A 25,928-nucleotide genomic window follows, 5' to 3' on the forward strand; every position below is an offset into this window, starting at 1 on the left:
AGAAAAAAAATTCTTGACTGCTTTTTCCACACCATACATCACGCTATAGACCTCTAGTGTGTGTACCCCACAACCACGCAGAACTCTTCTCTGCACTGAATAGCCACAAATACAGGAGTTAGTCCTCACATGGACTCTACTACAATATCCATTCTAAGATACAGTATCCAGAACTGTTATGTGTTATTTCAAGCAGGGTCCATGTGCTCATTTATATAAATACATTGTTATAGGCTATTTTAGTTTGTATTTCTGTCCTAATGAACCTCAACGTAGAATCTATATTTTCACAGCAGGCTGGAACTGGACAGATCTGAGTCTCCAAGCAGACCAACTTTGAACTCCAGTGTACATCATCTTGGGTGACATGAATAAAATATAAACAAACTTCTCACATTTGCCCAGCTGGGCCACAAAAACAGCATCAGCATACATGTGTATGTTTTTTTTTTTGAAGTTAGTAGCTTCAGGAGTCCCGGGTCCATACTATGAAGACACACCGCAGTGTTAGGAGGCTCGGTGAGTGCTTGTATTCCCAGTCTTCTCTCAAAGAACACAGGAAAGAGCAAGAGTCAATGTCAAGTTTAAATGTTTTATTGCAGGAATCAGAATGCCTGCTAAGACAAATTAAAAAGCAGGATGGCATCTATGCATGAGAGGGGAAAATGAATCCTCCAGTGGGGGTGGAGGAAGAGCCTGGAACACAGAGAAGGGTGTTTTTTTTTGGTCTCATTAAACAGAACTTCCCTGGAACCAATCACTGTATAGCACCAGGAGAGGGCAAACCATGCACAAGACTCTCACCTCTTAAAGACTCCTTGCAGCATCACAAAATCCAGATAGACATACCGAAGCAAATCGTTTTCAGCTTCCTGCATTTCAGGAATCTGTGCAGACCAATCCATAGATCTAATGTGCAAGAAGAGGTAGGTTTTCCAAAACATCTGGACCAGATCTGTTTTTCCCACCCTACCTGTGAAGCAGATGATGTGGCTGTACCCACAAATCGGGTCCAATCTGCTGAAGGTCATCTGGGCCACTGTCTAGTCAAAAGGGGTGGGGAAATTAAAAACAACTTTTAACAAGGAGGTAGTTGAATCTGACACACAGTTATGGCAGGAAATGAACTACTGATGTAGGCATTGTCTCCGAACCAGGCCTCATAAGACAATCCATGTGTAACGCTCATTGTCTGCAAGGAATTTCAAGGAGCAGCCTGCAAGGGAGAAGGAAAACAAGGCATTAGCAGTCATTGTGGTCAATGGTAAGTGTCCCTGAAATCCAAACATTAAAAATCTTCCAGGAATCCACCATAATTTTGAGTGAGACGGGAACAAACAGCCCAAGGTGGGATTTTGGAACCTACTCCTCTAAAGTTAGATGTCACCACAGCAGAACTAGCACTGCATTGCCACTGTCCTCCAAAAGCTCTATTGAAAGCTGTCACCCAAGGACAAATGAAGGAGAGGGAAGTAGGGCCCAGGTTCAAGCAACAAAGTAAGTACATGAATGAGATGTCATATTCTGAAACAAGACATGTATTTCACCATTCTGTAACCCCATAAATATGCTAAGAGCTGGCCCAGTAAAGCAAGTACTTGTCCTTATCAGTGGCAAACACAGAAAGCATCACATGCTTGCTTGGCTTGCATGAGATTGCCATGCCAATACTGGCCAGCCAGTTAAGCCCACTATGCCTTGCGAAGATGCCCAAGGCCTCTAGTCCAGAACTAGGGAGCTTTACCTTTATGAAGGGCCTCATTGGTCATCCTGTTGACATAGCGGCCACTGCTCTCTGGCACCAGCCACTTCATGACCATGTCAACACAGCTTTTCCTATAGGAGCTCCACACACTGCCACTGAGGGAGGAATCGTAGGTGGGGGGGGGGGGGGAGAGAGAGAGAGAGAGCTGTCAACATCATGGTCTGTAGGCAAGGGTCTCCAAAGACCCTAGCGCTCTTATCTACAGAGTACTGAGGAGGAAACCGGTGTAATGGAGAAAGAAAGGTTACTTACCTGTAACGATGGTTCTTCAAGTGGTCATTCTGTGAATTCACACAAAGGGTTAATACCAGCGCCAGCGTTGGGCCTCTCGGAACGTTTTCTAGCTGCAAGAGAAAAGTAACAATGTTTAGGACTACCCCTACTGCGCACGCCCAGCCTAACCGTCCCTCAGTTCCATTTGTCCGCCATAGGCCCTCGAGTCATAGAGATGCCAGTGACAGACAGACAGAGGGGAGGCCGGGCGGGATTGTGTGAATTCACAGAATGACCACTTGAAGAACCATCGTTACAGGTAAGTAACCTTTCTTTCTTCATCGTGGTCTTCTGTGAATGCACACAAAGGGTGATTAGCACGCTTACTAACCGGATGGTGGGCTGTCACTGAAGAGCCGATGCTAGCACTGCCCTCCCGAATTTGGTCTCCTCTTTTGCCCTCACGTCCAATCTGTAGTGGGTTATGAAGGTAGAGGCATTGGACCACGTAGCGGACCGGCAGATGTCGGGCAGGTCGACGCCACGAAGTAAGGCAGTGGATGAGGCAACAGCCCGGGTGGAATGGGCTTTAAGCCCCTGTGGAGGATCTCTGTGGTTGAGCTCGTAGGCAAGGGCGATGGTAGATACGAGCCACCGAGAGAGCGTGGACGGCGAGGCCGGGCAGCCCTTCTTTGGGCCAAAGTAGCAAAGAAAGAGTCTGTTGGCCAGGCGAAAGTCCTTGGTCCTGGACACGTAAAAAGCTAAGGACCGTCGAACATCAAGCATGTGGAGCATGCGTTCAACATCGGTCGTCGGAGACGGAAACAAAGTTGGGAGAATAAGTGGCTGATTGACGTGGAAGTCGGAGACCACCTTGGGAAGAAAAGATACGTCCAGGTAAAGCATAACCTTGTCTTTAAAGAATTGAAGAAAAGGTTGGTCATGACGGAGAGCTGCCAACTCGCTAGCTCGACGAGCAGAGGTGATAGCCACTAGGAATAGCGTTTTTAAAGAAAGCATCTTGAGGTCACAGGTAGCCATGGGTTCAAATGGGGGTCTGGATAGGGCATGTAGAACCAAGTGGAGGGACCACTGAGGGAGTGGAGGACGAACGGGAGGTCGAAGGTTAGAGAGACCCCTCAAAAACATCCTGACGGTAGGATGGGAGAAAAAGCGAGAAGAGGGAGAAGCTCTGGGCTGGAAGAAGACAACCGCAGCAAGGTACACCTTGATAGTAGAGATAGACAGGTGGAAATCGAACAGGTAACGGAGATACTGCAGAAGCGTAGAAAGAGACACAGGAGAGGAGGCGAGATCCCTCTGTTGGGTAAATTTCAGAAAGCTTTTCCACTTGTAGGCATACAAGCGAGACGTGGAGGGCTTGATGGCGTTGGTCAAGACCTCCTGAATTTCTGGACGATCCTCCACGCCGTCAGATGGAGCGTGTCGAGGTCGGGGTGAAGGACTTTGCCTGCTTCCTGGGTCAGCAGGTCCGGCCACATCGGAAGGGTTACTGAGTCCACGGCCATGCTGACTAGAGTGGGGAACCACACTTGGCGAGGCCAAAAGGGTGCAATGAAAATGGCCGGAGTCGTCGAACGTCGGAGTTTGATCAAGGACCTCTGTATCAACGGGATCGGTGGAAATATGTACAAGAGACCCTGGTTCCATGGGATCATGAATGCGTCGCCGAGTGAGTGGCGACCGAGACCTGCCCGGGACGCATACCAGGAGCATTTCGCGTTGTGAGGAGATGCGAACACGTCTAGCACTGGGGTCCCCCATTGGCGGCAAAGGTCCTGGAAGACCAGAGGGTTCAACTCCCATTCGTGTGTCTGATGTTGAAGCCTGCTCAGAGTGTCCGCAACTGTGTTGTCCTCTGTGGCTACATGGATGGCCACTGGGTAGATATGATGACGGTAACACCATTCCCAAAGGAGGATGGAGAGATACAGGAGTGAATGAGAGCGGGTTCCTCCTTGCTTGTTGACATAGTGCATTGTGGTAGTGTTGTCCGTCACCAGCTGAACTCCGCGGCCGCGCAGCAGAGGAAGGAAGGACCTGAAGGCCTTGATAACCGCCAGCAGTTCCAGGTGATTGATGTGGAACATGGCTTCCTGTGGTGTCCAGAGGGCGTGAATGGTGTGACGCCCGCAGTGCGCCCCCCAGCCGGACGGACTGGCGTCCGTTGTGACTTGAACGGTGAGACGGAGTGGACGAAAGGGCCGGCCAACCGTGAGATGGGGTGTGTACATCCACCACTGGAGCTGTCTGGTGAGCTCCGGGGTGACACGAAGGCGCTTCCTTTGACTGTCCATCATAGGGTCGAAAAGGGTGAGGAACCATGATTGGAGCGACCGGAGTTTGAGGCGAGCGTGAGCTAGCGCCGGCGTTGTAGAAGACATCAGGCCGAGGAGGTGTTGGGCGTGATGGGCTGTCACCCGAGCACCGGGAAGAAATTTCCTGATGGCTCGTTGAATCTTGTGTATTCTTTCTGGGGGAAGAAAGACTCGACCCTTTACAGCGTCCAAACAGACCCCTATGTATTGAACTGTTTTGGAGGGAATGAGCTGAGACTTCTGCTTGTTGACAGTGAGACCGAGATTGGAGAGAAGATACAGGATGAATTTTGTGTCTTTCAGGGATTGCCTTCGCGAGGTGGAGACTACGAGCCAATCGTCCAGGTAAGGGTAAACGTGAATGCCCCTGAGACAAAGGTAAGCTGCCACCGGAGCCATGACCTTGGTGAAGGTCCGGGGAGCTGTGGACAGACCGAATGGCAGGGCCTGGAATTCGTAGACCGTGTCCTGAAAGATGAACCGAAGGAACTTGCGGTGGTCGGGGTGAATAGTGACGTGAAAGTATGCGTCCTTTAGATCTATAAGGACGAACCAGTTGTTCTTTTTCAGCAAGTGCATGATGGACTCTAAGGTGAGCATCCGAAAACGTCTGGGTCGCAGGTAAGTGTTTAGGAGTCTTAGATCGAGGATGGGCCTTATGCCTCCTCCGCTTTTTGAGACAGCGAAGTAGCGGGAGTAAAACCCGCATTGTATGTCGCGGGGTGGTACTGTAGAGATGGCATCTTTTTCCAAGAGAGATGATATTTCTTCCTCGAGCGAGGAGTCGAAGGGAGAATGAGTTATGAAACCTAGCGGAGGAGATCTTATAAACTCCAGCTGGTAACCGTGCTGAATAATTTTTAGAGCCCAAGTGTCGTTTGTGATGATAGACCAGTTGTGCAGAAACGGTTGAAGACGGGTGGTGGATGGTGAATGGGTGAAAACGGGGGGCCGAAAGTCAAAGATACTGTTTTTGTTTCCTGCCAGGTGGCTTAAAGGGTTGGCGACGATGGGGTGGACGAGGCCGGTATCCCTGATAGCCCTGGACAGAAGAAGAGGACTGGCCAGAGCGCTGCTGAGGTAGGTGTTTGTAAGGACGGTACTGTTGAGAAGATTGATACTGTCCATAAGATTTACGCCATTGGGGGCGTCTCTGTCTAGATTGAGTCTGAACAGAATAGGACTTGGCAGTCCTCTTAGCCTTGTGAAGGTCCTCCAAATGGGAGTCGGTCTTTTCGTTGAACAGCCCGGTAGCGTCGAAGGCGAGACTCTCGACCTTCAACTTGACGTCCTCCATTATGTCCGCAGAACGGAGCCAAGCGTGGCGCCGGATAGAGATGGCAGACATGAGAACTCTGGCAGAGATCCCTGCTGCATGTCTGATGGAAAGACGTTCATACTTGGATACCGTCTGAGCTTCCTCATAGGAGTTAAGGAAAGCTTGCCGGGTGTCTTCAGGTATCATTTTTAACCCCGGCAAAAGCTTGAGCCATAATTGTTTGTGATAAGCTCCCAGAACAGTCTGATAATTTATGACTCGAAGTAGCAAAGTGACAAGGGAGTAGATTTTCCTGCCGATGAGTTCCAGCTTTTTACCCTCCTTGTCAACTGGAGTAACATGGGCCTTGGCCGAAGGCCTTGAACAGCTTGTCTCAACAATGAGTGAGTTCGGAATGGGATGCTTGAGCAGAAAATGAGTGTCCGTCCCATGAATCTTGTAGAAGTGCTCCGTGCGACGAGGGACATTAGGTGTAGTCGCAGGCTGAGCCCAGAACTCCTTGATGGCCTCCATAACCACAGGCACAAAGGCTATACTGGGGGGAGCGGTACTGTCCTTCTTGATGTCCCCAAAGAACAAGTCCTCTCCCGGAGGCGAAGGAAGATTCAAGTCCAGTTTGAGTGTCTTGGCAAGTCTGGACATCATCTGAGAGTAAGAAGAAAAATCCTCAGATGGAGAAGGGGCATGAGGATCACCAGTATCGGAAAGCACCAGATCACCCGGAGGCAAATCATGCGGTGGCAAGGGTGGGGGTTGCTCCTGATCGGAGTCAGAAGACTGCTCTGTGGACACCTCATCTGGATCAGAGGAGAAGACGTCCCTCTTCTTCTTTGGAGGGGGTTTCTCGATGCCGACCTGCGCTGTCGGGGGTCGAACTGGGACCACGGTCGGCGCCGAGGTGGAAGGAACCGGTTGCGGTGGAGGGGCAACCGGTATCGTAGGAGGCTGGTCCCTGGCTCGAATAGCCCGGCGTCGGCGTCGAGGCCGGGTCGACTCTGAAGAAGAAGACACATATATGTACCGGATCTTTTTGCGGTACCGGTCTCGAGATGCGGATGTCGAAGACGAAGAAGGAGACCTCGAACGGTCGCGTCGACGTCGATGGCGCTTACGACGCTTAGGGCGGTCGGAATCCGCCGAACAGGAAGAAGAGGATCGACGTCGATGCTTGCTACGACGTCGATGAGAACGGCGCTTCTTCTTAGAGCGTTTACGCTTAGAGGATTTCGAGTCCGAACGATCGCCAGAGTCGGACTGAGTGGAAGCTCGATGCCTCTTCTTCGACCGTTTCCGTCGAGGAGACTTCGACCTCGAGCGGCCGGAGGAAGGGGACCGGCTCGGGGAGTGATGCTTCTCCGTGCGAGAACGTTTGCCTCGAGGAGATTTCGACCTCGAACGCACAGGTGATCGAGGTATCTTCTCTCGAGGGGATCTCGAGTCCGAGTGTACGGACGAGATCGACACGGGAGGCAACCCCTGGCCCGCAGGAAAAGGGCTATGTGGGGCAGAAGCGAGACCAGTAGTGACTGCGACTAACTGGCTCGGCGTCGGGGAAGACCTTCCCGAAGGTGGTAGCACTTCAGTACGTCGAACAGGAGGAGGAGCGGGTGCCTCGGACGAGGCCTCGAAGCGCCTCGACAACTCCTCAAGAATCGGTGATGGGATGGAACCCGAGCTCGGAGAAAGTCGAATGGATGTCATTTTAAGCTGGGCGGCCGCCTTAGCTTTGGACGATTTCGACGGCTTAGCTTTCGGAGCCGGAGGCTCGGGGTTCGAAGCAGGAGCGGCCGATTTCGACGACGCGGATTTTTTCGACATTTTGGAAACTTTAGAGACGACCGACTGAACAGGAGCTGCTCGAGAAGTGGAAGCCATTTCCCCCTCCGAGGGCGCCGTGGAAGACAACGTTGACTCCCACAGATGAAGTTTGAGGCGCTGTTGGCGAGCCTTGAGAGCAGCCTTAGTGAAGGCTTTGCAGTGTGGGCAAGTTTTGGGATTGTGCGACTCCCCCAAACAATACAGGCAAGTATCGTGGCCGTCCTGATGGGGAATTTTGCGGTCGCACACCACACACCTGCTGAACGGCCCGGAAGGGGACATAGGGCAGTAAGGAAACCGAAACGACAAGTCCAAGGATAAGGCAGAGCAGTCCGAAATCAGTCCGAGTAAAGCCAGAAAAATACACCGAGTCGTCAAGTTGAAGGGAAAAAGCGCTAGGGTAGTCCGTGAGCGAAGCTAGGTCAAAAGCCAAAAATCAGATATATCGCAGTAACGCAGCTAAGACGAGAGGCTCCAAACCGCTAGGCGGAAAAATGGAACTGAGGGACGGTTAGGCTGGGCGTGCGCAGTAGGGGTAGTCCTAAACATTGTTACTTTTCTCTTGCAGCTAGAAAACGTTCCGAGAGGCCCAACGCTGGCGCTGGTATTAACCCTTTGTGTGCATTCACAGAAGACCACGATGAAGAAGTCATGGTTTCCCCATCTTCATATCCTCTATGTACTACAGAATGAGCCTCTAGGGCACATATGAATGAAATGCTTAGACCTGCATCCCCTTCTTGAAGCATGGGAGCTGTCTCGGCCAAGGCAGCCTGGGCCCAGACATTCATGGGTGACTTCAATAAGTTCCCTGTCTCATGCAAGGCAAGCTTTATGTTGGGCAGTATTAGGATTTCTCATTTCAGATGTCTGTGATAATGTAACTCTTAATTTTGCTCTTAATTTTGCTCTAGCACAAGTCAAGATGCCAGATCAAACCCAGAACTTGATGTTTTCTGAAAGGAGGAAATGTAAAACAAAGGCTGGAGAATGTATGCTTTTAGTAGACTGCATCACCTATTAACCATCACAGTCAATGCTGAGGGATAATGGAAGCAGCCATCCAAAAACAGCGGTGAGGCCCAATTTATTCACCACTGCTGTAAGAGAAATATTTCCAAATGTAACCTAGCTGATGGTGACCAAGCATGGGGTTCCCATGTGCAGCTAAACTGTGTGCGGCTGTGAACATTCTTAACAACAAAAGGGGAAAGGAAGAAACAAGCAAGGGGGTATTCTAGGAGGTAATAAAAAGTTAGCAACATTTGAAAGAATAACAGAATGGGGGAGGCGACAGAAATCAGTAGAGAAACTTACAAGTGAAACAGCAGAAAGTTGCTCTTGCAGTCTTTATGAATCAATAATATGAAGTAAAATCCCCAAAAAGACACTAGCTTAGTGTCTAGCCATTTTGAAAGAGCCAAGACTGAAAGCTTCTTCAAGCATTATTAAGTGACATCTCCAGCCAATGCAAAAAGGAACATTTATTTATTTATTCATTCATTCATTCATTTAATGTATACCCTACCCATCTAGACACAAGTCTACTCTGGGCGGCTAACAATAAAGATGGAATAAAAACAGTATAATAAAATAAAAAGCAACAATAGTAATATGGTTCAAGATGGGGAAAAATAATCAAGTGATGACAGGAGGGAAAGCCTACCTAAAGAGCTATGAACATGCATTCATCTCAAGAGCTGTTTTGATATATTTAATTAAAATATCTATATACGGCTCTTCTGACCACCAGTGCACTTATGTATGAAATCCAATAAAATTACAAGAAATGAAAACAAAACCCATTATCCACAGTTGGGGTGCGCTGTAGAAAAGGTCTTTGTACCCACCAACCTAGCCTCTCTTGGTGGTGGGACATACAAGGCCTCAGAAAAACCAATCTCTGTGCCTACTCATGTTCCCTAAATTCTCACAGGCCACCATGAGCCTTGGCAACTAGTCAGGAAGCAGATGTTCCACACTACTGACGTATTTTATTTACATTTGTATTCTGCCCCATAACGCTGGGCAACTTACAATGAATAAATAAATATAAAAATGGTTAAAATACAAAAGAAACTTAAAAGGCATGTTTTTTAAAAGACACATATACAACCAATCAAAAGTGGGAAACCCAGACTACCTAGTTCTGTAGAGGCTGAAATCCTAGGTCAATACTTTGATTGGGCTAACCTTTTTTTTTTCCTTTTGGTATTACTGCAATATTTCCTGGAAAAGACCCTGATGTTGGGAAAGTGGGAGGGCAAGAGGAGAAGGGGACAACAGAGGACGAGATGGTTGGACAGCGTCACCGAAGCTACCAACATGAATTTGACACAACTCCAGAAGGCAGTGGAAGACAGGAGGGCCTGGCGTGCTCTGGTTCATGGTGCCACGAAGAGTCGGACATGACTTAACAACTAACAACAACAACAATTACCCCAATAAAGTGTTTGGATTTTGGAGTTGGTTTAATGGCCAACAAAGCTGCTTGTTAGCCATTAAAGGGCTGAGGTGAACAGAAGTCTCCAGCAGGCCCTGAAAAGACTACAAGGGTGGCCCAAGCAAATCTCCCTGTGAAGGCTATTGCTAAAGCATATCCCCTACTATTGGGCAGTCTGGCTCTTATTGGGGGGGGGGGTCTATTCCTCTCTTCAAATGCATGTAGGTTCAGAGACAACTCATTCTAGAGCAAGCCACAGAATACAAGAAAAGACACCTTACCTGGTCTGCCCTTTGACTTCTGTGAGGTCTCCCACACTAACAGTGACAAAGATTCCAGTATTCAAATCCCAAGCAACTTTGAGGCTGGTGTGATAGGTCTTCGGCCTGCAGAAGGCAACAGGCAGATTATTTAACAAAAAGTTTTATGAGCCTCTGAAGGACAAAAAGAATTGTCTACTCAGTAAGTATGTTCCAACATCTCTTTCCCATCCTCTAACACAGTCATGTTTTATCAGCTTACACTGAACAAATATTAGATCTGTGCCAACCTGCACCCTCTGTCCACACCGAGTTCTTATCTCTTGGAAGAAACCTAGAACCAGAACTGAAATTAAGCATCTCTCAAGGAATTTCCTCTAAAAATGTGTCATGTATTTAGGCATTATCTGAGCAGTCAGAAAACTTAAGAGAGATATATTATGTCTGGTATCCGATTTCAATACTTGAGAACAGAGATTAGAATATATTTGATAGCCAGAATGTGGTGCTTTTCAATAGTTGAGAGATGACATACTGTACGACTGGAGGTGAGAGTAAAGTCCCTCTCACAGGAATGCCATCCCTCCCACCTACTGCCAATAAGGAAATACAGACCCTGCCAATTCCCCGTCCCAGGAAGATAAAACCGCCTGGATCAGACCAGGAGAAGATGGAGGAGAATTTGAAAGAGTTAATGGTCAAAGAGAACAGGACTGTTTTGGCGGGAACTGAGCGAAAGCCGCGGGTAGAAGTAGAGGCAAGCCTGGCAGATATAAAGGGAGGAGAAGGGGAGTTACCGCCAGGCTGGGAAGGGATATGGCTAGAAGATCCATGGACTGGCAAGGTGGAGAAGCTACGGATCCCCAAAGAGGAGGCAGATGCCTGGAGGAGGAGACAAAACACCCAAAATCCTTCCTACTGGGGCCAGAGAGAAACAAAACAGTGGAGAAGAAAATTAAGAGAGGAGAAGGAGAATGTTGAGAGGGAAAGGAGAGAAAGAAGAGAAAGGAAGGTGTGGGAGTTGCAGACGAAGGGGCGTTCGGAGAATCCTGGCAGGCGGGCTCCCCTTCCAGAGAACCGGTCTGGTTGGATGACATGGATGAAGACACTGTCCCCTTGCTGGAAGGGGAGCCTGGACAGTTACTAGACCCAAATTTAGCCCTGGACTGGCCGGGACCCTGGAACGTTTCGGGGAGAAACCCCTTCAAGGTTGACAAATGGAAGCCTCAGACCTGTTGTCAGAGGGGGCAAAAGGTTGGAACCCGTTTGCTGACACTGGTTTCCTGTTAAACAACGCAATAAATGTTACACCAATTTCCAAACCTCGCAAGTCTAATGATTTATTTGAAGCAAAACTGGAGCCTGAACTCGAACCCTCACACATACCATAAGTATTCTGACAATATTTTTATATCCTGTAAGACTTATTTGACATGAGCAAAAAATGAATAGTTAAGAAGCCTATAGCTGAAATCCTTTTGCTTTGTAACACACGTGGAAAGCAAATGGTGTAACATACAGTTGCTTCTTTATAGCAATTAACACTAGCATTCTCGTTCATTGCTGGGAATCTCAGTGGCATGTGTACCCACTGATTTGGTACATACTCAAGAATCCCATTAACTGCGAACTATACATGCCTTCTGCATGTATATCAAAGCAATAGGATATCAGCCCAATTTCAAGATGTTCAAAATAAAAATCTGAATTTTGCCAGATTAAAGTGTTCTGATATTTCATTTAGCTCTACTGAAAACCAAAATGAAAACATAACAGCTGGCAAAGCAGAAGCGTTATTCAGTGCAATTGAAACATCCCACCCCCTTTTTCCCCTTCTCCTATAGCACACACACAGTTTGCAATAGTAGGCTGAATTAAGTGGCACAAGGTTTCTGAAATGTTAAGAAAATTACTCCCATACCTGCTAAGATACATAAGGGTACTTTCCAGGCAATTCCTCCCCGTGGAGGGGAAATGAAGCGCTGGGAGGCACCCAGCAGGTTTTGGAGGTCATATGTTGCTCACTCCCTAAGTAGGAAGCATGTCTCAATGAGTAGGTCTGGAAGTTTACATTGGAAAGTGTGCACTGGGTGGTTAACTTTCAAGAGTTCAGGCTCCACACAAGCTCATCCCTGGGCTTTGGAGGCCATTCTGCGTGTGCGTGTGTGCACGCATTCGATTAAAAGAAAAGAAAGGTCTCCTTCTAGAGTGTGCAGAGGCAGTTTTGCTACTTTTGGGGTTCTCCTGAGATGAAAGGCCCAGAGAAGTCCATTTCCAAAAAACAGAAGTGATCAGAACTCATTTCTGATTCTGAAAGCTCCAGGGTCTCAAGCAGGCAGTTCACGTGCTCTACAAAGCTTGGGTTTATTTTTATTTTTTTAAAGGGAGGCCCTAGTGGCCCCACTTCACTCACGGCTGGTGCATGTCTTTAGACCATATTAAGCCATATTCTGCTTTCTTCCACTCCTGCAGATAGGGCTAACAACTTAACAATAACTTCTTCAGGGCAAAGCAAAGATCTCATGCAATCAGGAAAAAAGAAGATGTACAGAGAACTAAGGGATGAACTCACCTGAGCTGTCCCTCTTCATCAGGAGAAGGGAAAGCTAAGAGCAAGAGTCCAATATTGATAATAACCTGGTTGGTTTCAGGACATACCTAGAAAAATAAATTCAAGAGCTGGTAAAGGAAGCAACCTGAACTAAACTGCACCCTGGCTACAGTAGCAGGTCAGAACTAATTGTCGGCTTGATTCTTTTCAAAACAGGGAGCCATGATTCAAACACTTGCTCCATTGTGATGTCTCTACAGAGAGCACAATTAACAAACCAAGGTTTTAAACTTGTGCTAAACCAGTGCAGGTCAGAACATGACGACGATGAGGGGTGGGGCTATGACCTCCCTGGAAAAGCTACTCAGGTTTGAACTCTCCCTTCCCAGTCATCACACCGCACGACAAGTTTGGCTAGGGAGAACCCAAACCACGCAAGCTCAAGACAGGGGGAGGGATCTTTCAGAGAAAAAATGGAAATCTTTAAGGCAAGCCTTCATTTGTGCCAGATTTGGAAAGTGAGTCACAGAACCATTTCCAACTTGGAAGGAGAAGCATTCTCTAGAAGCTGCCACCATCACATCCCATACTTAAAAATCAAGCAGTGGGGATGCTAATTAGCTATTCTTGCTTTTTCCCCTGAGAGAAGAAGAGCCAACCAGAAAAAATATTAAACTTTTAGATGAGTCCTAGAGGCTCTGGTTGACCATACTACAGCGATGAAAGCAACCAAAAGTATTTTGGATATTTCATCATAGAAATTTATATCCTACTCTACCCTCAAAGTTAAACCAAAGTAACAATAATACTGCAAAAATTCATTCAGAGACAGTAAAGCCCTTCCTCTCAAGCTAGGAGATGATTAAGTCTGTCCCTGCAAAACAATGTTTCCTCAAAGTCAAATATGAAACGGCCCCTATGCCTCAAAATGAGGTCATTGGTTTGTTCATGCACCCACCAGGTCCCTACCTCTAAAATGACAATGTCATAGTCACTGAAGGAGCAAAACTGCTTAGACCATGATGCATCGTTCCGGATCACCTCATTAATAACATATTCAAAATCTAGAGTCAGCTGTTCCACGGTTAAGTACTGTCCCTGGAAAGGAAAGAAGACACACAGCATGAATAGTAGACAAGCATATAATCATCTGTTCCTTATGCAACCTAAACCAGATGGTCCTCTTTTTAAATCATCAACCTTTGGGAGGTACACTCAATAATCTTCCTTCCAATTTCCCAAATGGCTATCAGTGTCCAACTGCACAATCTTATTCAGCCCATTTACACCACAGATGGGGATCAATATGGCTCTTCATTGGTATAGGCAGTATGGCTAATGGTCAGTAATGACAGGAGTGGAAGTCAAATGATACCTTGGAGGACTTTGGATTCTCACTCCTGATTTACATCCATAAAGCAGCCATAAGAATATTAAAAATGCTCAATGACCGCCATAAATTCAAGTCAGAAGAGAAAATTACAAAGTTTCACAAACAATTTGTAAAACTCAATTCTGAATTTAAAGAAACTGAATCATGGCAAGGGTGGGTACAGCAACAGTAGGGGGTTTATGGAAATCAGCACATTAGGAAGGATCCTGACATGACAATTTCTTATATACAGTCCATCCAGTTACTTGCTTTTGCGCCTGTATGCTGTACTGCCCTTATGAGTAGAATTTAATAAAGAAAAATGTTCCTAAAGTTATTGCGACATACAGCATATATTTCCTAAATTAAGCTGACCAGTTCATAATTCAAACTCTTCGGCTGATGAGCAGATCTATATTAGCCTCTCAGAATCTGAACCAAGAGATCTTGCTCTCAGCATTTCATCTAACATACTACTCCACCCATTTTGTGGGCATTTCTTTTATCAAAATAAACCTTCAGCATCCAAGAGTTTAGCTTCAAAATCTCAGACAAAGTCTTAGGTGAGGCTTCATGAAGTTTTTGGTCCTTTAAATATACTTTGACTTTGACTAAAGTCTGGTGCTTATTGCTTCAACCACTGCCTACGTGTACAGACTACTCCATTTTGTCAGCACATGGATTATTTTGTGGATCACTGTTAATATGAGTTTTCTCTAATTTGGGCAGGAGTTCCCTCAAAATCCCATAGATTTTATTAATTGGAATTTTAAAAATATTTAAAGTAGTTTTTCAAAACTAAAAAAGAGTTGTAGATATACCTAGGTTAAATCTAAGATTTGAATTTAGAACAATATGTTGAAAATAAAATAAACTTACATGATTCTCTTAAAATTTAATCCATTAACATTACCATCTATCAAGTCCACTGAGCTACTAACTGCTTTTCCTGTGTGAACTGTGGGCAACTTCTAAGCATTTCCAAAAAATGCACTCTACATACTGCATTACATTGGTTTGGTGCATGAGGCCAGGGGTCCAGCATAACAGCACAAATAATTCTAGAACACACCATCTTATATCTTATTACTCCACAAATAAACAATTTTGTACTTTTATTATATACCTTCTGCTCACATTGTCTCCTCCTACATACTCTGAAGGTTCTCTTTAGTTGCAAAACTACACATTTTACTTGTAACCAAGCAATTAGTGTGTATTTTTGTTTAAATTGTGTGTCAAGGAGTTTCAGGAGGAAATTTCAATGAAGTACAGAATTTACTACCTGGCAGAATAAGATGAGCTTCTGCTCACAGAATGGGGAAAATAGATGCAGTAGGCGTCAGTCAACAGTTTAACAGGAGTTAAATGCAAGCAGCCCAAATTACACTTCTCAAAAAAGGCAAAAGTCCTCAAGAATTGCTTATAATAATATCACAGGTTATATTGTCAAGAATTTTAGAGGTTCAGAAAACAATCAGATTGATATCCAGTCATGCCCTAATAACTGCTAACATAAGACTGCTCATGAACACGACAACCTTAAATGCCTCACTGGAGTCTTAACCCAATCCTTGTAGTTACTCAGATAGTAAAATATAAAGTGAAAGAATAAACTAAGTTATACTGTGCTATATGTTCAACTCTAGATGTGAAAAAAATGATAGATATAAATTTAATAAAGAAAACATTCATAATTATAGTCACCAGGAAGCTGCACAACATGCCTTTTGTAAATACAGTGGTGCCCCGCATAGCGACGTTAATCCGTTCCAGGAAAAACATCGCTATCCGGAAACATCCGTTTAATGCGTTCCTATGGGGGGAAACTCACTGGTAAGCGAAGATTCCCCATCCAGCCGCCATTTTCGCCGCCTCGGTAAGCGAGGGCAAGGCGTGAAAATGCTGCGGGCGGCCATTTTCTTGATCTGGCGCCCATTTTGGAACCACCGATCAGCGGAAAGGCGCGCTCTTGGGAAGGAGCACCGGGGAGGGCTCCCCCGCGCTCCTTCCGAAGCGCCCGCGGCTTTTTCGGCCAGCTGACAGGCAGGCTCTTGGGAAGGAGCGCCGGGGAGGGCTCTCCCGCGCTCCTTCCGAAGCGCCCGCGCTTTTTCGGCCAGCTGACGGGCGGGCTCTTGGGAAGGAGCGCAGGGGAGGGCTCCCTCGTGGTCCTTCCGAAGCCCCCGCCGGTCAGCTGGAGGAAAATGGGGCCTATGGGGAAAAATCGCAAAGCAATTTTTCCCCATAGGGAACATCACGATGCGATTCATCGTTAAATGCGGATTCATCGTTAAATGGGGCGCCCGTTAAGCGAGGCACCACTGTAAGTTCATCAGCTCATAATTCGAACTCCCTGGGAGGTAAACATTTGGGGCAGGTATTCAGTGGAGAAATGTCCTAACAGAAGTGACCCATTTGCAGAGCACATCAAGATGTCATCAACATTAAGCTAAGCAGAAGAGACGGAGAACCAAAGGACATACAGGAAATGCTGAAGTTCATATGAGAAACTTGCTTTAATAATCTTGTCATAGTTTTAATAATCTTTTCTCAACGAGCTCAAGGCTTCTTGTTAAATCATGACTTGAGCACCACCATGATATCTCTTCTGATGAAGCTCACCCATCATAAGTCTGCATTAGCAGGACATCAAATTTTCCTTATGAAGTTTGACGTCAATTAGTAAAAAGTGTAATTCCCCCACTGACAGAGCCGCATCTCTTCTCCAGTTAACAGAGGTTTCTATAACAAGCCCTCACCTGACAAACTGCTCTCTCCTTCAGTGGCTTCAAATTCCTTCCTCGCAGATCTGTCACAACAAATGGCAAGGAGATTTTGTCATCCTCATACTCTGAAAGAAAACACAGGGAGAAGCCCAAGCAGAGTAACTGCACAGTGCCAACAAAACACATTTCAAGATAGAACTTTTTAATAGGAAGCTCAACACTAGGAAAAATGAAGAACACCAGAACAATAAATAGCAAGAGAACTGGGATCAAAAGAAACTGAGCATCTGGAACAGAATACTTTAAAGCAGTGGTCCCCAACCTTGGGCCTCCAGATGTTCTTGGACTTCAACTCCCAGAAATCCTGGCCAGCAGAGGTGGCGGTGAAGACTTCTGGGAGTTGTAGTCCAAGAACATCTGGCGGTCCAAGGTTGGGGACCACTGCTTTAAAGGAAACTTTGGTCTCTTCTAAGAAGCCAAAGCTTCTGTTTTTCCAAATCATCCTGGTAGCCACAGGTGTCAAACTCCCCAGTAGTTCTTCACATCTCACTACAAAAAATTCACAACACTGGTTTAGATAAAGTCTTTCCCCTTGTGCATATTGCAATACAGTACTGTAAAAATCATGCAAAAAACAGCTTAAAGCAGTACTTCTCATTTGTGGCCTTCTATGTGTTTTGACCTTCAGATCTAAAAATTCTTGGACATTGGCTGTGGCTTCTGGGAGCTGAAGTCCAAAATATCTGGAAGGCCAAATATTGAAAACCACTGCCTTACAGTAGCTTTTTAATGTAATATTGTAACTTGCCCAAGTCCAGCACACAAACTATTTTATAATTTGTGCCACCTATCCTCACAATAAGGATAATAGTATGGTGTAGTAAAGAGAATGACAGATTAGGACTCAAGAGACCTGAATTCAAAGCACTGCTCAACCATGCATCTGGCAGACCAAAAAAAGTGAATCCTGAGCAAACTCACAGGAGGGGGAGGGAGACCGAACTCCTTAAGTATTTATTTATTATTGATATACAGTACATAATGGGGGGGAGTTGTATAAATTCTTATGTACACCTGCTTTTGCTCCTACCAAATCTGCAAAGACAAACCAAACATATTTCTGGTGAACACATCACTCAGAATTAGCATCCACTCTGGCTTCCAAAGATGACAAAATGGCTTTGCCTGGGGGTGAAACATACAATTGAAATATCCTAAAGTAAAGGAAGTGGACAGGAACTCAAACTAAAAACTTAAGCTTTCAAAGAAGGAAGTCAGGAACTCCACCAGCAACTAAACTGATGGGGGGGGACTTTTTGGGGTCTCTTCTGTAGAAAATACACCAAATGCACCAGGCAATCAGTGCCACAGTGCAATTCAGAGTTGACAAGTGTGTGCTGTAGTAAATGCACTGGTTTACACACACAAAATATCTTACTGCTTGCACAGAATATGTGGGAAGCGGAAGATTCACCAACCTACATGTCACAAAGATAGGGAATCCCATAATATAGCTGAAGAGAAAAATAAGCTTCTGGCAGAAGCAGCATTAAGCTTACATTTTCAGTGGCCAGAGTTTTGTTAGCACCGCCTATTCAAACAGAAAACGAAGAGATCCAACACAAATCATCTTTTAAAAACTGCCAGTCCTTACGGTAGATTAACATAAAAGTTTCCCCTGCATACTTATTCCAACACGCTCCCCTCTGTGGCTGGTTGAGAGCAGGGATGGTCAAACTCCTAAAGAGACACCTGTCGATCCCTGGACTAGAGGCTAGAGTTGTAGGTGACCCCTCTCCATGGAAAAGAACATTTGTGTTGTCCATTGGTCAATTTTAAAAGCACACACATTTAAAAACATTTTACAGTGTCACCCCTCTATGATAAAATGTCCCTCATATGTCCATGGGGACATTCTGAGCAAAAGGTTTTTTAGAAAACAGAATCTTAAAATGTGACACATATTGCCTGCCCTGGTTTACAACAAATGTTGGCAAGTTCCAAGGGTTTTAGCCCCCAAGACCCACTGCTGACCCCAATAATGAAAGTGGACTTCCAGATTTGTAGAAACGGAAGTGAGCAAAACAAGGTGCAGTGCTGTTTTAAAGAACTATCACAACTGAAATACAAAAAGGGTGAGTTAAAAAAACTACCAAAATAAATAACTGATGAACTTACTCAGCATTCTTACACTCAAATCACATGAGACATCAACTTTTCCCAAAGTTCATGCCTTTGATATAGGAATAAAGAATTAACTCTTCAATATGGATTTGATTTCCAAAATATTCTACAGCTCACCATTGCATCAGAGGCAGACTTATGAGTAAGCCACTACAAGACTCATTAGTCACGATACCAGTAGAATGGACACTACTAGATCTATTCAAGCCTAGGGCAACCGGATTCACATCTCAATACAGCTGGATTTCATTGCTACATAGAAACAGGAGGTGGCAGCAACATTTAAATCCTTTATACCGTATAGAATGTTGACAGGACACACAGTAAGTGCCCCATGCAAACCCACTGCAAGCTCTGGGCTCCTGCAGGTTTAAGGTTAAAAGGACAGTTCCAAGTATATAGAAAAAGCAGAGAGACAACTTCCATTTGGACATACAGTGGTGCCTCGACTTACGAACATCCTGACTTACGACCATTTCGAGTTACGAACCGCTCCGGTCGCAAAATTTTGCTTTGACTTGCGACTGGAGCTTTGACTTATGACTGGAAAAAAAACATAAGGAAGGTGGGGAAAGCGGGAAATTTGAACTGCTTTCAGTTAACCGTTGGTCAGTGAAGAGGCTGCTTCTCGGTACTTCGTTTGCCCCAACAGTTAGAGAGTGTGGACATGGAAAGAGACTTCAGACTGCCTGGTACTGGATTTTTTTTTTTTTTGGCTTTTTTTAAAAAAAATGCTTTTTGGATTTTTGACTTTCTTTTTTAAAGCAGAGAGACTGCCTGTTCTGGGTGAGTACTGTATGTACTGTACAGGGTTTTTGCAGCATGGGTTTGGGCTAGGTGGGGGGGGTTATGTTTCTGTGCTCTGATGGGTCTTGCAGTGTGGGTTTAAAATGTGAAAATTAGACTGTAATATTAAATTTAAATTAAATGTGAAAATTAGACTGTAATTTTAAAATGTAAAATTAGACTGAGAGGTCTGTTTGCTGTAATAATGGTTGCTGGATTTATTTATCTATTTATTTTTGCATTCTGTGGCTCCTACAGTTTGTGTACTGTGACTTCTCTTTTGTTTTAAAACGTGTGGATTTAAAATGTGACTCCAAAGTCTTTTTATTTTAAAATCAGAAAATTTTCTCTGCCTCTAGTTGCAGGAATGGTGTAAAATGTGGTTTAGACTCCAAAGTCTATTGTTTTAAAATCAGAAATTTTCTCTGAAGGGCTCTGGTTGCTAGAATGGTGTAAAATGTGGTTTAGACTCAAGTCTCTCCCCCCCCCCCCGCACCGTCTTTTCTCTCTCTCTCTCTCTCTCTCTCTCTCTCTCTCTCTCTCTTATCTCTTTTTGTGCTGAGGGGGTCTGGGTGCTGGAATAATGGTTGCTGGATTCTGTGGCTCCTAGGGTTTGTGTACTGTGGTGTGCTGAACAGTACTCATGGCTCCAAAGAAAGAGCAGAGCAAAGGGAAGAAGATCATCTCCACTGAAATGAAAAAGGACATTATCAAAAAGCATGAACATGGCATGCGTGTGACTGAACTGACTTCTGAATACAAGATGCCAAATTCAACCATCTCCACCTTATTAAAGAAGATTTCTTTAAAGAAATTGATGTGGCAAAAGGAGTCACAATCATAACAAAGAACAGGTCATCCCTGATAGAAGAGGTGGAAAACTTTTACTGGTATGGATGAATGAGAAACAGCTGAAAGGGGAAAGCATTAGTGAATCCATGATTTGTGAAAAAGCTAAGTGATTTAATGGAAATAAACCCCTCCGGAAGTGCATCGTAAGAATTCAAAGCCAGCAGGGAGTGGTTTCAAAAGTTCCAAAAGAGAAGTGGCATCCACAGTGTGATAAGACATGGGGAGGCTGCAAGTTCTCGCAATGCTGCTGCAGAAGGCTTCAAGTTGGACTTTGCCAAATTCATCAAGAACACTATCTCGCCCGGCAAGTCTTCAACTGTGATGAGACAGGACTCTTCTGGAAGATGTCCAGGAGGACCTTCATCACTCAGGAGGAACAGAAAATGCTGGGCCACAAACCCATGAAGGACAGATTGACCCTTTTGTTCTGTGCCAACGCCACCAGCAATCTGAAGATCAAGCCTCTGCTGGTGTACCACTCCCAGACTCCTTGCTCATTCCACCGAGAGAAAGTTAAGGCCACACTGCCTGTCGTGTGGAGGGCCAACACAAGAGCTTGGATGACAGCTGTTTCTGGAATGGCTCTATGAAGTGTTTGCACCCACTGTCAAAAAATATCTTTCCGACAACCAGCTTCCTGAAAGGTGCCTTCTGCTGATGGACAACGCTCCAGCACACTCCCCATCCTTGATGGATTATCTTGACAAGGAGTATGATTTCATCAGGGTCAAGTTCCTCCCCCTCAACACAACACCTCTTCTGCAGCCCATGGACCAGCAAGTGATCAGCAACTTCAAGAAGCAACCTGATGAAGGCACTCTTCATCAGATGTTTCAATATCACCAAGGAGACATCCTTGACCCTGAAAGAGTTCTGGAAGACACATTTCAATGCCCTCCATTGCGTCAGACTCATTGACAAGGCCTGGAAAGATGTCACAACTCGGACCTTGAACTCATCCTGGAGGAAACTGTGGTGAGAATGTGTCACAGGCAATGACACTGAGGTGACTGATGCACAGGTGGTGAGGGACATCATCTCCATGGGTGAAGGCATAGGGCTGGATGTCAACAAGGAGGATGAAGAGGAGCTGGTTGAAGACCATGAAGAGTTGACCACAGAACTTGCCGAACTGCAAACCAAGCAGCAGAAGACTCTTGTGGAGGAGCTTTCCACTGAGGAAGAGGGAGCACAGGTTAGCAGCGAGGAGATAAGATCCATCTACAAGAAATGGAACGAGTGCCAACACTTTGAGAGGCACCACCCAAACAGTACTGCGACAGGAAACAGTTTTCGGACATGATGAACAACATGGTCAGCCATTTCAGAAAGGTTCTGCAGTGCAGGACAAAGCAGGTGATATTGGACAAATTTTTCACCAGAATGGAGCCTGCAGCCAAGAGACAGTGACAGGGAACCCCTGGAGAAGATGACTCAAAGAAGGGGACTCCACCTCCCAGTGATGACCATCTCACCACCCGCCTTCCTCCAGCCAGAGGTCACCGTGATGCCCTCCACAAGACACAGAAAGCTATGTGACCTCTCTTTTGTTTTAAAAGGTGTTGGAGGGTAGGTTTCAAATGTTTGGTTTTAAAAGGTGTTTGGTTTTAAAATGTGCTTTGTTTAAAAGGTGTTTGGTTTAAAATGTGATTTAGACTCAAGTCTCCCCCCCCCCCAAAGTCTTCTCTCAATTTTCTTACTGTGCTTAACAGCACAAACCTTTGTCGGAGGGGTCTGTGTACCCCAGTGATGACCTTCTTTCTTTCCTCTTTTCCCCATTGTTCCCTCCCTTCTTCCTTTCCTGCCCTTTTTTTAACCTAAGTCATCTTAGGCTAAAAGAAGAAAAATTCTCCCCCTTGTGCTGGTGGACGGATTAACCGCTATTGCATTTGTTCCTATGGGAACGAATGTTTCGAATTGCAACCGGCGTCTCGAGGTACAACCAAAAAACAGCTGGAACGGATTAATCAGGTTTCAATGCATTTCAATGGGAAATAGAGCTTCGACTTACGACCATTTTGAGTTACGTCCCATCTTCTGGAATGGATTACGTTCATAAGTCGAGACACCACTGTACAGGATGTTAGAAGCAACACAGGTCTCAATAAGTAGCAGTCTATGGGGAAGGGTGCTTATCCATCAACAGAGCTACAGAAATGAATGCCTTTGATACCGAGATTCTTGGCTCACATCCTAACCACAGAGGTTTAAATAGTGATACTTGCTCTTTCCTAGCACATGGAGCTTTGGCTTCAAACAGACACTCACCATCCTCTGCCTCAGAGGAATCACTGGGCTCCAAGACATAGCGCAGTTTGGTATAGTTCACATAGCCTGGCTCAGCTGGCTGGCTTTCCAGCTCAGCACCGGCAGGGGAAGACTCTTTGGGGGAGACAGAAACATCAGAAAGGCTGTCTGCCCCAGATGATATGGAGCTGTGAATGCCACTACTGTGCACACAAGTTTCCGAAGGCTTTTGTAGATCCCAAGAGGCTAGAGTATCCTGGTCCAGGGCTTCACTGGAGTCAAGAAGGCACTCAAGCCCACCACCTGCCTCTTCCTCCATTGGGACTGTGCCTTTGGCTTCCTTGGCCCTTCGGAAGATGTCTGCAACAAATTCCTTTGCCATAGCTACAGCTGGTGAGATGTGATTTTCTGTGTCCTGCAAAGGCATAGCAGCAGGCTGCTGCAATGCATCACTGCTCTGGCAAGTGCAACTGTCTCTTTCTAGCCTTTCTTCCAAGCTTGCAGGGCACTGAGTTGCAAGAGCTGTGTGGCTGACTTCACCAGCAGGGGACCAGGGTTGGCGACTCCTGTCATAAAGGATTTGGGAGAAGCTGCTGTCATCTAAAAGAAAACATTAATAGAAAATCAGAAATGCAAAATGCATTTTTATTTCTGCAGCAAACTGGCCAACATTTTTAGTCATTATTTGATGCTGTTTAGCTGATTACAAGATGTTCAAATACCAATAAGTGCTCAAATCTAGAACATCTAGATTCTGAGATGTAATTGTAGAATGGAAGACATGTCCTGGTAATATCAAAATCTGGTCGCTGAGAAATTACACAGTGTTTTCACATGCATAGCACATCTCCATCGGAGGACTTTTCAATATTGAAGATTTATCTACATACGCACAATAATAGTGGGAATTTTGCTAGTTTAGTGCAGTTTAGCCCTTGGTACAGAAGGTACAGTAAAACTCAACTCCTCACTGCCAGATTACTAGCCTGGGCACATAGCCCTATCTTCAGGAAGCAATCTAATCAGTTAAGAGGCCCAAACATCAACTTTGTTTTCTTCCATGGACAATCACCCCAGGTTATAAACTCAGAACCATGAAGAAAAGGACCACTAACATTTTCAATCTAGAAAAAGGAGGTTAAAGATACATGAAGGCCTTGTGCTTGTTGTGTAGAATTTCCACAAAATTACAAAACCTTGTCAAATGTTTGAACAAATTTAAGAAGATGGACCTAATTCTGCAGTTTCAAGAAATTATTCCTCTTGTATCCATCTGTATTCTGTGTTTCACTTCTTTCTATATTCTCTCAGACTGTGAAAATGTGGGCAGCATCCACACCCTATATCCTGTCCCTGCAAACCATAATGCCATCTCTAAGCGAGTTAAGTAAGAAACATGTTCCTTGTTGTAAAGAAAAAAATAAAGAGAGACCTTTTTTGCCAATAACACAACAAATTCAACACCAAAGGGCAGCCTCTGGGGGAGGCTGCGAAAGTCCCTAAACATTACCTATTCCACCTTTATAATGAGACTGAACAAGCTATATCCAGAAAACACAGATACTGGTGACTCTGTGTGTGTGCATGCACATGCACGTGAGTATCACAGATTCATAGAAAAGTGAAGTTGGAAGGGGCCTACAAGGCCATCAAGTCCAACCCCCTGCTCAATGCAAGAATACAAAATCAAAGCATATCCGCCAGGTGATTGTTCAAGTTTTTCTTGAATACCTCCAGTGTTGGAGCACTCACCAACTCCCGAGGTAACTGGTTCCACTGTCATACTGCTCTAACAGTTAGGAAGTTTTTCTTCTGAGCACCATGTCTCAAATACCCCATCAGAGGAGCTTGTCTGGCACTGATTTTTCCCAAAGTAATTATCTTCTATTGTCCCAGACTCCTTATAATATCTATTTTAAGAAGACTGGTTCTGTTTTTAAATATTTAAAAATATTTAAAACTAATTTTAAAATATTTTAAAATTTTTAAATGCTTTCACCATTCCACAAGCAATAGCAGCCACTAAGAACAAATAAATATTTCATTCTTAAATTTATCTGGGGCTGTCAGGTGATTTAAATACAGTAAAATAATGAAGGAATGGCTTGTATGATTTGTGCTATAGGGAGATGATTTATTGTTGACTGAACATAGCTGCAAAGACAACATTTTCAACAAACCTCAGTGGCACCAGCTGAAAGATAACTGGTGTCAAACATCAAAAACAGAAAACGATCCAACTAAGGTTCTAACAAATGTACGTAACTGCTCATAAAGCACAGAGGAATCTAAACAACTAATTACAACAGAATACTTGTTCATTTTCTAAAACCAAAGGGGTTTCTTATGCCTTAATTCTTGAAATGGGTTGTCCCTGTTTCATAAGGAACCCAGTTCCTTAATTACAAGAAAGCATATAACACGTGAGGCTATTTTACTCAGTAGTAACAGGCTTGCCTCATAAATGGCCCTTAATGAAACTGAAGAGATCAGCCAAACAGAAAAGAATTCATGCAATGCCCCCTGCCTTCGCCAGTCTCCTACCTGATGTATGCACTGAAACAGCACAGGCCACAAGAGAATAGCTAGTGTTAAGTAACACCACTTGGTCTTTCTTGAGCTGGAATGCTGGCTGGAATGTGGGGAAAGGGTATACCACTTGGTACTTGGTGTGCAGCATGAACCCATGCTGCAAACATTTGGCATTTGGGTCACCTAGAAAATAGACACAAGGATCATCAGAATCAGCATGGGACTAACCGTGAATACAAAGAAAAGTAGAAGAGGATCTGCTCTCTATAGAAAACTTTGCAAGAGACTGTCACTTTCTCTCAAAAGATTCACAGTAGAACTGTACAGTATTTTAATACAAATGTAATGGACACCTTTCCAGAATGAAGAAAATACTCTCTGTTCTCAGTTCTGGAACTATTAAAAGATAACTCATGTTAAAACAAGTATTTAAACAAGATAGACATATCCTTTCAAACAAAATGATACTGAACAGAAATATTCCCACAACACATTAATCCTAGTATGAGCATCAGATTCCAAGTGCTATATCATATCTTGCTAACACTTTCAGTAAGCCCT

The 25,928-nt window shown here is 44.9% G+C and overlaps 1 protein-coding gene across 2 annotated transcripts in view; it reads right to left on the bottom strand.

Annotated features, from left to right (window-relative positions):
• Positions 1–578: 578 nt before the first annotated feature.
• Positions 579–25,928, bottom strand: part of DCAF15 (DDB1 and CUL4 associated factor 15) — a 36,863-nt gene continuing 11,513 nt past the window's right edge. For both annotated transcript variants that reach the window (XM_020798707.3, XM_020798708.3), the window contains exons 6-13: positions 25,380–25,550; positions 22,857–23,435; positions 16,800–16,891; positions 13,638–13,766; positions 12,690–12,775; positions 10,139–10,243; positions 1,745–1,860; positions 579–1,216 (exon numbers count right to left, since the gene is read on the bottom strand). In XM_020798707.3, the coding sequence (XP_020654366.3) occupies positions 1,161–1,216; positions 1,745–1,860; positions 10,139–10,243; positions 12,690–12,775; positions 13,638–13,766; positions 16,800–16,891; positions 22,857–23,435; positions 25,380–25,550 (1,334 nt within the window). In that variant the 3' untranslated portion in view covers positions 579–1,160. The remainder of the gene's footprint in view (positions 1,217–1,744; positions 1,861–10,138; positions 10,244–12,689; positions 12,776–13,637; positions 13,767–16,799; positions 16,892–22,856; positions 23,436–25,379; positions 25,551–25,928) is intronic.

The sequence above is a fragment of the Pogona vitticeps genome, chromosome 2 (genome assembly GCF_051106095.1).
Source record: "Pogona vitticeps strain Pit_001003342236 chromosome 2, PviZW2.1, whole genome shotgun sequence".
In the NCBI taxonomy this organism is placed as follows: Eukaryota; Metazoa; Chordata; class Lepidosauria; order Squamata; family Agamidae; genus Pogona; species Pogona vitticeps.